The sequence below is a fragment of the Xiphophorus hellerii genome, chromosome 6 (assembly GCF_003331165.1).
Source record: "Xiphophorus hellerii strain 12219 chromosome 6, Xiphophorus_hellerii-4.1, whole genome shotgun sequence".
Classification (NCBI taxonomy): Eukaryota; Metazoa; Chordata; class Actinopteri; order Cyprinodontiformes; family Poeciliidae; genus Xiphophorus; species Xiphophorus hellerii.
Window position 1 is genome coordinate 24,421,328 of NC_045677.1, and position 15,856 is coordinate 24,437,183.

The 15,856-nt window shown below is 37.2% G+C and overlaps 1 protein-coding gene across 4 annotated transcripts; it reads left to right on the top strand.

Moving 5' to 3' along the window:
• Positions 1-3,113: 3,113 nt before the first annotated feature.
• On the top strand, positions 3,114-12,006 carry LOC116721991 (heterogeneous nuclear ribonucleoprotein C). Of its 4 annotated transcripts, none has more exons than XM_032566061.1 (9): positions 3,114-3,254; positions 4,860-4,969; positions 6,093-6,361; positions 8,142-8,214; positions 8,353-8,403; positions 8,506-8,672; positions 9,976-10,089; positions 10,186-10,361; positions 11,599-12,006. In XM_032566061.1, exons 2-9 carry the CDS (start codon positions 4,965-4,967, stop codon positions 11,707-11,709), a joined length of 966 nt encoding a protein of 321 aa, XP_032421952.1. In that variant the 5' UTR covers positions 3,114-3,254; positions 4,860-4,964; the 3' UTR covers positions 11,710-12,006. The 4 variants fall into 4 exon arrangements, with proteins under 4 accessions (XP_032421952.1, XP_032421950.1, XP_032421951.1 ...); XM_032566059.1 differs by having other exon boundaries at positions 3,115-3,950; XM_032566060.1 differs by having other exon boundaries at positions 3,115-3,833.
• Positions 12,007-15,856: the final 3,850 nt, after the last annotated feature.

A 15,856-nucleotide genomic window follows, 5' to 3' on the forward strand; every position in this document is an offset into this window, starting at 1 on the left:
GTGGTTTCTGGGTGGTAAGTCAACAACAAAACACTTGTCTTTTCAAGCAGCGGTAAAACTAGCTGACCAAACGTTCCGGAAGTTCACTTAGGTTGCTAGGTAACGGGCTGAGCTAGGCGGGGGTTGCTAGGTAACGGGCTTAGCTTCGGTTTTCGGTTTATGAACAATTGGGATTTTACTGAGAGCGCCGTAGTTGGTGAATAATATAAAGAATCTCCCAAAAAAGAACTTGCCTAATTATTAAGGCACATCTAAAGGCAGTCAGTTTGGCCTTTGGGCATTTTAGAAGCACGAATGGCCTAAATTCTGTTTTAAACTCTACAGTTTGATGATATCCCTATATAATAACTCCCAATTCACAGTGATTATGAGTTCACATGGCTCCTCTTCACTTTATGGTATTTTTATTTCCAGTGGTTTCCCTGCAATTTTATCTCAGTATGTTTGAGGTTGTAAGTACTGACCTCACACTGACCACGTTCTGGTTTCTGGTCTGCACAGTTTCCAATGGTTTATCTCTCTCATCATCAGCTCTGCTGTATAATCCGTAATGGACTGAAACTTAATGACACCCTTTACCCCTCCATTACTGCCAGTCCTGACATTTAGATAGCACAGGGCTTTTATTGTGCCAACATTTGAAACAATCACAATCAAAGGTTGTACAACGGCCTGTCAAATGTCCTGCTTGTCCTCTAGCTGTAAAGAATACACAAAGGAGGCCAACAACATAAAAAACATGTCATCTCTGTACAAGGCTGGATGGTAAAACCTGCAAGTCAGAGTTACATTTCTGCGTCTCGAGATGATGTTCGGAGCTGTAAACAGGTCCACTGGGACGCTGCTGTTCCAAACAAAACCAGATGGGCAAAAACAATTCACAAAAGAACATATTCTCCAGGAAAAATTGGGACATAGGGGTTTCTTCGCTAACTAGATGCAGAAAACAGCTGGTATCAGTCTGTTTTGTTTGCGGCCTTTTCTCCCTAAAGTGGCAAAGTGAAAATTTAAGCAAAGGGTCACACGAATATTTAATCCAAAAACGACACACCTCCTCCTGTGAGCTGCAGTTTATTTTCATTTTTAATGGACCAAAAGCCAAACTGGAAAAGATTTCTTGATGTTGCAATTGGTACAATGTTTTTTTTCCCCTTATTCATTATGGATTTATTGGAACTTTCTGGTGTTACATAAAAGCCAGGAAATAAAAGATTAATGTTTTTATAAAGGCAGTTCAAATGAGGTCATAAAAATTCATCATATCAATTTTAATTTGTTCAGATTGCTAAATGTATTTTGTATTATCAAGGAGAAATGTTGAAAGAAGTGCTGTTGGGCAAGAATAAGAACCAATATTTTATATTAACGTCCACCTGCATGGATCACCTGAACATTTCAACCAAAATGTTCAGCAACATAAATTACAGCAATATAAGAATATTTAAGTACTTTATTGGGATAAGTGCTTTGGAGTCCTCTGACTTGATAAAGCGATATACAAATTAAGGTTTTTAAGCATTTGTAGTACCGGGTTGGTCCACCTCTTCCTTCCAAACAGCCTTTAATCTTTGAGGGATATGTTCAGAAAAGTGACGCAGCGATTTGGTCCAGTTCTTGTAGATTCTTGCCGGGAATCGTCCATTTCTCCACATCCCAAAGGAGCTTAATGGGATTTAGATCTGGTGACTGCGGAGACCAATGAAACAGCCAGTTTGATGAGATATAACCATTTCGATATTGTAGATGGTAGCCATCGAAAGGTCTGCATTACACCAAATTTGAAGAAGCCTGCATCTGAAGACACTCGTTTTCTACGACGGAAAATGGCCCAGTCAAAGTCACCTAAAAATCTCTTTTCTTTTCCATTCTGATGCTCACTCTGATCTACAGAAAGTCATATAAAATATGTTTTTACTTATTCTTGAAAGTTAAACTGTATGTCTTCTCAAAACCACAAAGAAAACACAACTATTTAAACTTCATGGGCAACACTGAATTTCCCAAACACATAATCTTTGTGCCTGTTTTTAATTGTCTCCTGCCTATTTATGCAAACATTTTTAACATCTGGTTGTTTTTTTTTTTGGACATCTGTCAAGATATGTTTATTTATAAGTCTGATGAAACAATTCCCTCTGCAGTTGTCAGCCCTCAGCAGCACCATAAATAATAAATAAATGGAAACGTCATACTTATGCATTGTTAGCTTGAAGTAATTGAAAATACTGTACACAAAAATCATTTATGTATTTTCCCATGTGTTGTTGAGTTTCATGGCCTCATACGTTTAATGAACACGCCAAACCTTTCCTGGATTTATTTCTTTAGAGGACACTGCCCTCTGCTGGCTGCCTGCGGCAGCACATAAGCTTTCTACATTCTGTTCCAGTAAATCCAATTTTATTGTTCTGATTTTGTTAAATAAATATTTTAAAACTTAACATGGGTTTTGTGGCCTACTTTATTTTATCTATAATTATTCGTGTTATTTATAATTTATTTTTTTTAATTTGTAGCCTAACTTAGCATATTTCTACTTCTTCTCCTTTACTTCAAAATAAAGGAATACATGCATTAGATTTTAGAAAGGTACAATTTTTAATTTACAACAATGCAGATATAATTAAATCAGTTGCTGCTGAGCATGACCAACAATCAAAATATAAGTTGAATCTTCTTTATATAAGAAAATAGGCATATTATAACATTTAAAAGATAATTAGGGTAAAATCAATTGAACATGTGCATTTAAAATTCGTTTTGAAAAATTACTGCAATTTAATTCACATAATTTACGTAATATCTATCATTTATATTTTACATTCTTGAAATTTATTTTATAAATTATATTACTTTACATTATAATGCTTACTTTTCAACGTATACTTTTCTATTTGCTATTTGTTTATTTTAGAATTCAGAAATACTATTTTTAAAATAAAATCTGTGTTCATAAAGTTGAAAGCAAAAAAATATAAATATTTTGCCCATAGTACACAGCCTATGATGTTTTACTCACCTGGTCACACCGGAGGTAGTCAAATTTCTAATGTCGTGCTTTTCGTAGAGACGCCGCCCCCCCAGATTGCTCCGTAAATCAAAACCAACACATCCTTCTCATCACTGCGCCATCGCCTGTTGCGTTAGCTTGCTGTTCAAAGGGGGCGAATCGCTTGTGCACCAAAAAGGACGACCTAAATTGCAATTTGACCGATTTTACGAAAAAACAAGACATTTTGCTCGTACAGGTCGTGGTGAGTATTTTGTCCCCAGACATTTTTTCATTTTTCCCTCCTTTTTCTTTTCTTTTTGGATTTTTTCCACGGTGATTTTCCATTTTGCGAGTGGACAGAATGTGCTGGCTAGCAGGGTTAGCTGGCTTAGCTAACGTGGAAATGCTCGTCCCCCTCAAAGACAAAAAAACGCAGATTGTTTTTTTCTAGCGCCACAACATGTTGGAAGCATGTTAGATACACTTTGAACTATTTTTGCAAGTTTGCCTAGCTTTATATTTTTCTTTGACGGGACTGATTTGTTTTTGGCTCGCTTTTCAGACAGTCGGACAGCTAACGTTAGCTTCAGCTAACATCGTCAGAGGCAGCAAAATTTTAATCCCTTTCAGATTATTGATGGCATATTTATCAGAATTTTTCAGGTTTTGATTTTTTTTTTCCACAAAAACTGGTCAGATTGGTTATTTTTTCGTGCCTTTTTTTTAGTTGGTGGTTAGCTAACGCTTGCAGCGCTAGCCGGCATGGAGCGCTACCAAGGCTAGCGCAGGCCTTGTGATTCACACTTGAGCCCAGAAGAGGGCGCTGTTGGTGTCCAGGCGGGTGTGTTGTTGATTGATTTGGGTTGTTTTTGTGAATCGTTGTCTTCGGACTTTTTTTTTTCTCACTTTGTCTTCACTTTTTTTTTAACGGAGTTTTCCCCAGTTTTTCCCTCGCATGGTGATTTTTTTTTTAAAGCTTTGGATTGCAAGTTTTAACACATAACATGATAAATGCACATTTAATTAAACATGATGTATGAAAAGTGTCTTCCTTTGGCTGTTATTATGTGTTTCTCTGCATTCACTTATAGGTACATGCCCTTAAGGCTTTTACATTCCATCTTCATGTTTAGCATATAAATAAAAGGTTAAAAGTCAATTAATACGTAGAGGTTTAATGACCAATGGGATTATTAGGGAATGGTCCTCAGTCATTATATAAAGAATATAAAATATATCAATTTACATAACTGAGAGACGCCACTAACATGGATGCTGTTGTATGAAATGTTGCTGCTTTTCTCATTGTAGTTAAAAGTAATATTGTCGGTTTATCTGCAGCTATTTTGTTATAAATGCAAAGTCTTTTATGTTTTGAAATTTTTAGATGTCTCTAATCATGCTTTGTTGGAGCAAAACACATCTAAGACCTGCAGGACACAGGCGGATCAGTACCACAGTTGCCCATCCTTGATATTTTTGCAGCATCTTTACACTTTAGTGATTTAAGTGTGTATGAAAAATTTAAAAAACTGTCAAATAGATGGTTTTACTAATGGTTTGCTTTGATGGAAGATATTTGAACATTTTACTGCTCGAATAAACAGATTTAGTCAAAAGTTATTAGATTTAAAGTAGTTGGTGTTATATAATGTAATATTTTTGTGTCTTAGATTGATTTATTAACCTTTTTAATTTAGATTTAAATTGATACTGCCTCGCTGTAGCTTTAAGGCGCATTAAGCGCCTATTTGTTTGGGTGGTGTATGTTCTGGAGTTCCTGCACACACTCCGTCCAGCCCAGGTAAGATTTGGTGAACGATAACCCTGCCCAGCTTGACTGAGGATGTGTTTTCTGTCGCCTCAGTAAAAATCGCCAGGGGGCAAAGGTGAAGGTCCAGACACCAGCCCAAACTGAGCCCAGCCCACAGTGTCAAACGTCAGGCAGACGAGATCCCCGCACACAGACGCTATGGAGTGAGTGAATGTCGAATAAATCCCCCCCCACTGCGCTTTCCTTCTCTATCAGCAGGAGGGGGGCAGAGTTACTGTCCATACCACTGATGTTTTCATGGTTCTGCCCCTGCAAACAGCAAAAATCTGATCTTAAACAGGAGCGGCGAGGCCATAAAAATATACAACCAAAACACAAACGAGTGCATTTCTCACAGATAACATTTAAACTGCTCTGCATAACTTCCTTATGTGCGTCAGCTTCACATGCATGTTACAAGAAACCGGAGCTTTATTTACTTTAAAAGCGTTGTGTTTCTCCACGCGAGGAACTGCAGCGTGTGTTCGGTTGGGTTTAGAGGAACATGAAGCGTTTAGGCTGCGTCCGCATGATAAAATATGCGCAGAGGAAGCGTTGCTATATATGGTTGTCTGTAGTTTTTGCATTAATCTAAAGAAGTCCCTGCTTCCTTTTATGAAGTCGTTTACATGTTTGACGCTTTGTATCTGTTATGTGAGAAAAACACGCTAGTGGTGCATGAATGTTTATTTTTGAGTTTGTCACACACCTTCATGTGGTTTTAATTTAAGTTTCTGAGGCCTGATTATGTTTATTATTTTTTCCAGTACAATCAGTGCAGCAGGTTTAATAATGAGAATTAAGATGATTGTTTGAATGAGTGAAACGATTTAGAGCAGCTGAACAGCTAGAGATGTATCGATCAATACTTACCTACGGAGACGGATTTATTAAGAATATTTTAAGGATTATTAATTGAGGCATAGAAGATTTTTCTGGATAGTCTAGAAAGAAAAAAATATATAAACAAAGTTTGTGCTTTTGGTTTGTGTGTTTAGACCAAAACTACCGAACGATTTTAATTGGTAGTAAATGGGAGAAAGCATCAATTTTGACTAATTGATCACAAATCATAGCAAATACTGTAAAACATGAATTGTCAGATTGATTGATGCATCTCTAGAGAACTCCTGTCATTTGTAGATTTCTGCTCCACAGAAAGCTGTTTGAAGCCTAACTACTCAGACTTTCAGAGGACTGAAGCGTCTCTCATCCTTCCTGAAAATCTCAAACCTTCGTATCCGTTTTGTCTGTCTGTTTCTCTGTTTCTCTCTCTCTTTCCGTCAGACGTTCATCCTCCACTTCCAGCCTCATGGCCAGCAGCAACGTCACCAACAAGACCGACCCGCGCTCCCTCAACTCCCGGGTCTTCATCGGCAACCTCAACACCCTGCTGGTCACCAAGGCGGACGTGGAGGCCATCTTCTCCAAGTATGGGAAGATCGTCGGCTGCTCCGTCCACAAGGGCTACGCCTTCGTTCAGTACGCCAACGAGAGGAACGCCCGGGCCGCCGTCACTGGCGAGGACGGGAGGATGATCGTCGGGCAAGTTCTCGGTGAGGACTTTAGCTTCTGCTAGCGACTAAACCTGGAGATTAATGTAAAATACTTCTCATTAGTACCTAAAGTTTAGCCCAACTTTATTTATCTCAAAGGGAAATTAAATATTGTAACTCACATCATCAAAGTATCTTCAAGGTGTTGTTACTGGCAGGAAGGATTTCCAGTAGCTGTCAGTCTTTCCACAACTCTGAAAAGGCCTCTGACTGAAGCCTGTTGTTGTGACTCATGACTTTAATGACATGCTAACAGCTAAATGTTAGCCAGCAGAGACGATACTCCAGAGTAGCATGTCCTGTTAGCAAGCAATGCTAATCCACATCATTTGCTTTAGCCTCTCTTCTTTAAATCATTGTCTGGCTGTGTGGTTTGGACTAGGGCCTAAAGTGACTAATCAATTATTGAAATAATAATCATGTAATTTAGTAATTGATCTTTAACTGTAGTAAACAGACTAAAAAGGCAATTTGCTGAAAGAACAACATACTTAGAGCTATATTGAAGCCAAAACTTTACAAAAAATATTTAATTTAAGATAATAAGAAAGGCGTTTGTTAAAGGAATGGTGAGATATTGCTTTTAAGGTAGCAAACTATTTATTTTCTTATTTAAAAAATGAATTGAGCTATTTATTTTTCCATTTTTGCCATTTTTCTAATACTGCATTAAAAGAACCAAGTGGTTAAATGAAAAATCTGCAGAATGTATTTTTTTTTTTTATCCAATAATGGATAATAATTGATTACTAAAATAATTGAGCTTCTTCTTTCTCTCTCTGCTCTGCATCCATAAATCCGTTTTCACTTCTGCAGGGTCTTGGGGTTGTAGTTCAGATGTTACGTTTTTATTTGCTAATCAGCTGCTTCTAGTTGTAAAAACAACAGCTTGTTGCCACGGTTACGCATCTGACTCTGAAAGTTAAACAGAAACAAAAACAGCAAAAGTCCTTCCAATTTCACAGCATTTAAGGTCAAAGGGAATAATTCTCCAAAATGGATCGCCTCCACCCACCTCGCTCCGACTGTGGCAGCGGACGACTGAACGTTTCCGGTATTCTCAGATCCAAAACTTGTCAGCATTTTTACGGCCATATTTGTCCACTCCCGTGAGTTGTGAATTCTCTGAAGAAATACATCTAGTTTTGACACGTTCTGACTACGTGGCTGTCGTCCTGTAAACAGCGTCACGCATGAGGGCGCACGGAGCCTGACGTTGACGCAGCATAGACGCACACGTTGCTCGTGGTTACGCATGCAGCTGGTGGATTCATGTCAAAACAAACCCCAAAATGCCTTATATCCTTATGACAATACGTGTTGGCTACACATCTGTGGCTTTAGATTTAGTCTCCGAGTTGACCAGTCAGAAATATTCCAGAAAGAATACAAGCATGTCAAAATGAGCTCAAGTCGCTCTCTGGATATTATTGGCTCGGGAAAAGCCATTTTATAACATTATTGGTCGAATGCAGTGTCAATCAAAAGGGCTCTGGGCTGCTGCTAAACTCTGCCGGACACCGGCAGAGTTTAAAGAAGAGAAAAAGGCAGAGAATTCAGACAACCTAGATTTGTCCCATGGATGGGATGCCGCCAGTTAAGGGGTTAATAAACACTTTATTACATAAAGCTTAAATTTTTTTTTTTAATGAATTGATCGTTTCAAACAATGCAGCTATGTTTAAAATGTTAGTGTACTATTTAGGTGAAAGTTCTTCATGTTTTGTCTGAAGTGTTTTTATCGTCCCTGCTTAACGATCCGTTCTGTCTTTTATCTCAGACTGTAACCTCGCCGGAGAACCCAAACCACACCGGTCAAAAACCTCCAAACGCTCGGCGGGAGACATGTACAGGTCGGTGTCTGACCCACAAACGGCGCCTCCAGCTGATACAAAGATAACAAGCTGTTTTTAAAAGAGGCTTAGAGAAACACTCTGGGAATGCGACACGCTGACATATTTTCACCGTGTTGTTTATGTTCTGCCTTGCAGTAGTTCCTCGTTTGACCTTGACTATGATTTTCAAAGAGACTACTATGACAGGTGAATGAAAGCCGTCTGGAAAAAAAAACAATCACTGAGCGCCTCAGTCAACACCTAGTCTGATTTCTGTTTTGCTTTCTTTTTTTTCCCGTATGGTTCCAGAATGTACTCGTACCCGTCTCGCGTCCCCGCGCCGCCGCCGCTGTCGCGGGCCGTCATCCCGTCCAAACGCCCGCGGGTCAGCCTGAGCGGAGGGAGCAGCCGGCGGACCAAGAGTAGCTTCTCCTCTTCATCAAAGAGCAGCCAGAGGACTTCATCGTCCAGAACGAGTCAGTGCTCTCACCGAAAAATACCTTCAGTTCCTAAAGAACATTCAGCACTGCAGCTGGAAGACGTTTAAATATACATAAAACAATAAGGTGACATGGATCAGGAATATAAAATCTGAAATTCTCCTTAAAATTTCTGATATTAATCTATATTCTTTTCCAAAATAGAAACCGCAAATGACAGAGAATATACTCAAAAAGTGACATTTATTTGATTAAAGATAAAATCCTGATTTTTTTTTTTTTTTTTTGTCAAATCATTTCTGTTTTCAATCTTTTTTATTCTAAAATACAAATAACAGAAAATATTCTCCAATAGTGAATTTTATTTGATTAAAAATGAAATCTCTTGTTTTTTTCATACCATTTTTGATTTTAATCTATTTTTTTTCTAAAATAGAAATTACAAAAAATTAGAAACAACAAAGGATATTCTCAGTGTTTTTTATTTTATTTATTTATTTTTTGTTATACCATTTCTGATTTCAATCAGTTTTTTTCTGAAATAGAAATAAGTGACAGAAAATATTCTGGAAAAGTGACTTTTACTTCAACCATCCCTTATGTGAGTCGTTCAGCAGAGTACGGATCGGCCTGTCGCAATAAGCAATAGATCAATTAATGCATGATAACTTAAACTCAATAATTGCATTTACATGTTTGATTGTTTTTTTCGTGTCTCTTTGTATCAAAGACTGAATTCAGATCAACTCTCACAAAATATTACGGCCAGTCTAAGATTTTTTTTTTTATTTTTTACTTCCAGATAAAGTTTAAATAGAGACTAAAGCGTTAAAATTACCAGAATAAAGTCGTAATATTAGGAGAATAACATAGTAATTCTGAGAACTTTTACATGAAAACTAAAACATTTAAATGTGGAATATTGAGTTAAGTTATGCTTCATCAGTGCTCAAGTTAGAGCAGCGATTATTCATAATAAAATTACTGAAGTAAAGGTAAAAATACTCAAAGTATTTTTTTCCCAAAAAAGTTACTAAAGTAAATGTAATTGAGTAAATGTAACTAGTTACTACCAACTCGGGCTACAAATGATCAAGGGAATAATAACGTCATGTTGCATTTTAAGCAAAAAAAAAAAAGCTTGTTTTCTTATGTTAAAAATTTTATTTGTTTTTCATCTTTTAATGTTTTTAATATTGTGTAAAAAGCCTTCAATGGTTAAATGAAAAGCCTGCAGAATGTGCTACTTTTTTATCCTGCAAGTAGTCAGAATAATTGATAAAATATTAGTTTCTGGTTCAGACTGTAGGACAGAGGCTAATCTTTTGTTTCCGTGCAGTAAGGGTGGACGAGCTGCAGATCATCAAGCGTGAACTGTCGCAGATTAAAAGCAAAGTGGACGACCTGCTGGAAAGCCTGGAGCGAATGGAGAAGGACCACAGCAAGAAGTCTGGTACGACGGCGACAGCTTCCTGCAGAATACGGCCGTTAAGTTCATCTGATGCTGCAGGTTTTTAGTAAATTCACATTTTTGATGTTTGTTTTGTAGCAAAGAGCATAAAGCCAGAGCCGGGCGAGGTGACCTCACCACCGCACTCCAGCAGCAAGAAGAACGACGGCATAAAGAGAGAGAGGGAGAGCCAGGACATGAACAACTCGGATGAGGAGGAAGAGGACGACGACGACGAGGAGGAAGAGGATGGAGACCTCCTGGAGGAGGAAGAGGTGAGAGTGGTTACCAAGCCCTCCAGGGTGCTGCGGCCTAAAATGATTTTACTTAAACTTTTTCAAAAAGTTGCTACTGTTTTTCAAGCACCGTTTTTGCCATAACTTGGCATGCATGTTTTCATATTGGAGGTTCGGCTTTCCAGAAACGTCATGAAACAGGAATTTAATAGGCGTATATTACATCAGATACCACTAACTTGTGACTTCTTCTAGAATCTGGAAATTATAAAAAAAAGAATGAACCAGATTAATAAAGGTCCACAATTTACTTCTTAATATCTTGGCTGAGTAATTTGGATTTTTCTGTGACATTAAACAAGGAGCAGTGCAACTGAAATGTTAGTAAAATTTTACTCTTTGTTTTTCCCACATTCTCTAAAAAGGCATAATACTTTTTTATGTCTGTGTCGAAGTATTAGGGCCAGGCTAAAAAAAAAACTATTACAAGAGTAGTCATTTTACAAGAAAAAGTGTCACCAGAAATCACTAATAAAAGTAAAAATGCTAGGAGAAAGTTGTAATGGTAAGAGAAGAAGGTCGTAACGATACAAAAAGTTGTAATGATAAGAAAAGTTGCGATAATAGTGCGAAATACACCCCCACCCCCAAATTATTAAAACATAATTTAACAAAGGTTCGAGGCAGAAACATTTTCCTCGAGGAATTTTAATAATTGAGGTTCTTGAATCATTCGAGGAATCGTTTCAGCCCTAATATGAGAATCAAGTCGTAATTTTACATCTCCTACACAACAAAATATTTAAAATTAAAATGAGGAATGTCTGAGATCTTGTGAAGTTATACTTTAGTACCAGTTTTACAAATTACTTTTTTAAAATCTTTTAACACATCGGCGTCATCAGCAGGACTTTGAGGCAATTGTTCAAACGTCTATTTATGTCGATTTCAAAAAAAGAACCTAAAAAATTACCAAGCTGATTACGTTATCGAAGCTTTTGTCGTTAAAACCACATTTTCTTGTAATTTTACTTTTTATTTTGCTAATATTAATTTATTTTGTATTTATAAAAACTAATGTAATACTACTGCATATATAAACTTCTGAATTTGAAAAAAATTATCACTATTATTCTGGTGATTAGCAGGTTTTTTTTATCCTGAGTGCTAAAACAGGGAAAGTTTGGTCTGATTTACTGTACTTTAGTTTATGTATGTTATGATTTTTATCTTTTTAGTAGTTTTAATCTTGCAGTTCTGCTCACAAATCCGTCAGGTCAAGAGTCAGGAGAGGGAGGAAGAAGAAGAAGAGGAAGAGGAGGAAGGCGAACACGTGGAAGGAGACGAAGATGACGGCGACAGCGTGAACGGTGACGACGACTCGTAGGCGGAGACTCGGCGCGGCTTCCAGAAGGAGCTCCGACTCCTGTTTTAACACTCAACGTTGTAGATAGAAACACAAGTGTGCACGAAAACACGAGCATGGTGCGCACACCTTACTGTCATGTTGTCCCTGAAGATTTCCTTTTAGTTTTCGTTTAGTTGTCCAGTATTACTGTAACAGGAATATCTAGCTGTAGGTTTGTGTTTTGTTTCTTCTCGTCTTCGTGTGGAGACGGGAACATGGACTAATAATGTTCTCAGAGACACCAACTCGACGGACATCTCTTAAAGCGAGGACGGGAACTCAGCCACAGATTAGTTTTTAGCTTCTGCGTGTTTTTCTTCCTCCTCCGTGAGTTTGTGTATGTTCATGTCAGTTTTTTTTTACATATATAAATATATAAACACTTTTTAGTTTAACTGTAAAGAAATAAATTGCAATAAAACATTAAAATCAAATCTGAGCCTTTATTTTGCCCAAAAATCTGTTTTAATTACTGCTGAAATTAGAGAAACATTCGACTTGCAATTAAAAGTCGATTAATAGTTTGGATTTAAATTATTTTTAATCGATTACTGTAATAAGGTCCATTTAGACTGCCTTTCAGTGTTGTTTGGCCGCCATCCAGGAGGGGGCGCGGCTGATAATACTTCAGCAAGCCAATAGGAAAAACAAATATGGAGGAGAGTGAAAGAAACGGAATGATTTTTATGCGATTCTGTTTCGAAATATAAACACTCTACAAGGTAATTAAAGACTCCGTCCATTTCAGTTTTCTTTATAAACAAACTTTTTAGTTTAACTGTAAATAAATTAATTTCAATAAAACACAAGTAAATCTTAGCCTACATGTGTTTTTCTTTAGCTTTAAACTGTTAGTAGTTAACTAATGTCCGCTTCGACGGATTTGGCCCCAAATCCGTCTGCTGGATTTGGCCCCAATCCAGCAGAGGGCGCTGCTGGTCATCCTTGAGCCAGCCAGAAGAGAAACAAAGATGGCGGAGGGCGAAAGAGAAGGTCCGTACAGAAACGAATGCTGTGTATGAGCGCGGTTCTGTTTAGAAATATAAGCTCCTTAAAGAATCTGTTACGGTCAGTTTATATGTATATACAAACATACGTTTTAGCTCAACTGTTTAGAAATAGGTTGCTATGAAATTGCTGATAATGGAGGGCGCCGCTGGTCATCCTTCAGCCGTTGATACAGATACAGAAACAAAGATGGCGGAGGACACATCTAATAACGGGTAAGAAACGATCCAAATGGCGACCGGTGTGGAATCTAAAATGCGTTTTATGCGGTTCTGTTTAAAGTTTAAACTCTCCACAAGCTCCTTAAGGAGTCCATGACATGATAAAACCAAGAAATTAGAAAGATCAACTGTTCTTTTTGTTTACAGAGAAGCTTTTGATAGTATATTTTAGTAGTATTAGTGTCTCAGTATTCTGTAGTGAAAATGGCCATTTATCAATGAATCGTTATGCGATCGATAAGATCAGTCAACTTTTGAGTAATTCATTAATGAACATCTTGAATCCTCAACTAGAATGGGATACTAATTTCCAGCTTTTAATGTCATTCACTTTCAATCTTCTTGTGAAGGTAAACATACTAAAGACATGCTAAGGTCTGGCTACATAAAAGAGTGATTCTCTGAATTCGGTATGTTTTGAGGTCTCAGGTTACTAAAAATATACCACAAAAATTGTGTTTTTGATCACTGCATCTATTGAAGGACTCTTCGAACCAACAAGAAAATATGTCTCCCCAACTTATGCACGAAATCCCAATCATTGTTACAAATTTCTTTGTTACTTAGGTTGCTTTAAATTCAACCCCTATGAGTATAACTCTTTAACATAGTTAAACTAATTCTTCCAGTTCATTTGAGATCTCCTGTCCCTTGATTAAAATAAATAATTGTAAATATATTTTACTTGATAGTGAATCATAATTAGACTGAGAAGTAGAATATGGCAACTTGATGTAAAAGCGCTTTTCATAAATCATGAAAGTACACTTTAAAATAAACATTAAATCAGGCTTTTTTAAATATTTTTGACTCATTCTTTAAACTTTGCATACAGACCAACAAATATTAGTCTAATATTTGCTGTTATTATAAAAAAAATGATAACAATGTAATGTATTAAGTAACTGGGTTGAACCAGTGACGTGCGGTCAGGGGAGGCAAGTGAGGCAGAGCCTCACTTGTCATCATGGAAAAATAATATATAATGATAAAATAATTTATATTGCTATTTTCACCCTGTGGTTTTTACTACAAAGTGCCCATTTCTCATTTAGCTTAACCAATTCTGATTATTTTTTCTTCAAAATCGCTGAATTTTCGCATTTTCCCATTCAAATGCTCGGAAGCGCAGCTGGTGAGGCAGCAGCCAGCTGAGCCTCACCTGGGATTGATCAACCTCTCGCTAACTGTACTGCCTGCCACTCTATGGGAGCCCGTTCCTCCTCTCTGTACGTCACCAATAAAATGGCTAAAAAACATTTAGTATATGAACAGATTTTCCATAATTTAGCTTATGTATATAATGTACAGTGTTTTTTGTCACCAAGTGTGTGTGTAACGTGCTTTGTGTGCTGAGGAGCGATCAGAAACGGCAGAGAACAGATTTGAGGTGAGGCAGGCAGTTCCCTTGCCTCATGTCAGGGGGCGCTCATGATCCCAGACCATGTGACTCCACAACTGCAGAGTAAGAGACAGTAACAGCGAGCTAGCCATACAGTAAAGTCAAGTGCAGCGATATATTTACAGTTTTCTCCTCTTACCACAGCAATCACTTATTAATTATCACAAAAACCATAACCTAAAACCATACTACTGCAACAGACTGAATGTTCTGCTCTTTGTGTGGGAAATATTTTAGTGTTTTTTGGGGGTTTTTGCGGCATTGTTCTCAGTTGCACATAGCTGCGCTGAGACAGAGAGCGAGAAAGAAGTGGTTTTGAGTTGTGCTTTAACAGTTTTTTCATTTGCTGTGGAGCCCAGCACAAAATTAATATCATCTACTTGTCCATGTTTGATTGAGTTAACAGAATTATTCTACGGCGGCAGCGCGGCTATGGATGACATGTAATCTTTTTGCATGCGCGAAATTTCCTTATGTAAACAATAACATGCAGGGGGTCTATATTTGTAAATCTGATTTTGATTAAGTCAGTGCCTCACCAGCTATGAACCTCACTGCACGTCACTGGGTTGAACAGGGTTGAAGATTTACACTAAAAGTAGCCACAAGTATGGATGCACAAGGGTATGGAGCCACATATTATGTGATGAGAACAAGAAATTAATATATTTTTCAAAGACTATTCTTTACTTTTTCCCAAACAACAATAAATATCATTTACGTGCGTAACAGTGTTGGAAGGTTGAGCTTGACGATGACGATCTATGAATAAAAATAATGAAATATAGGCAAGAATCTTTAATAACACTTAAATCTTTTTACAGTGTGAGCGGGAAAAGACTTAAATGATGTCACTACCTGGGTGCTGAGGAAATTGGACTGAACCATTATTTATAAAAAAGAGGGATTGATGCTGTTACAGGGGTGAACAAAACTGGAGGGACATGATTAAAAAGTGCTACTTTATAAATAATTAATGCATTTTTCTCATACTTCTTTTATTTAGGTTAAAGTATACTAAAAAATGTTTATAATAGTAGAGATAACTTGCAGTTACTGGCTATTTTTTTTGTTTTATATTCAATTAAAAATTAACATTGGTCAGTGGGGACATGCTCATTTGGCTGACCTCTATGCTTCAACAACCCATAAAATTTTTAGAAACATAATTTTTAAAATATATTTGCATGTTATATTACCAAGACACATGTATATTTCCTTTTCTTGATTTTTCTCAAAAAATGTTGTTTGCATTATATGAGAATCTTTGAGATAAGCCGGTGACACACAAAATGCACTGAATTCAGAGAATGACCCAAAACAGGTTTGACATGTTGATGGAACTTAACATGTCTACAATGCTGAAGTACTGAAACCTGTTATAACAGGAAACAAAGGAGACGTTTAAACATTCCCCACACTTCCTAATGTACCTGTTATATTGCCAGTAAAGGATTACAATGAATCTATTGTTTATGCAAGTAGGCCTACCTAT

Bases quoted from the DNA above. Each gene is read 5' to 3' on its own strand.
- LOC116721991 (XM_032566061.1), top strand. The intron at 8,404-8,505 runs GTGAATGAAAGC...GTATGGTTCCAG, and splicing joins CAAAGAGACTACTATGACAG to AATGTACTCGTACCCGTCTC. The intron at 8,673-9,975 runs GTCAGTGCTCTC...GTTTCCGTGCAG, and splicing joins GACTTCATCGTCCAGAACGA to TAAGGGTGGACGAGCTGCAG.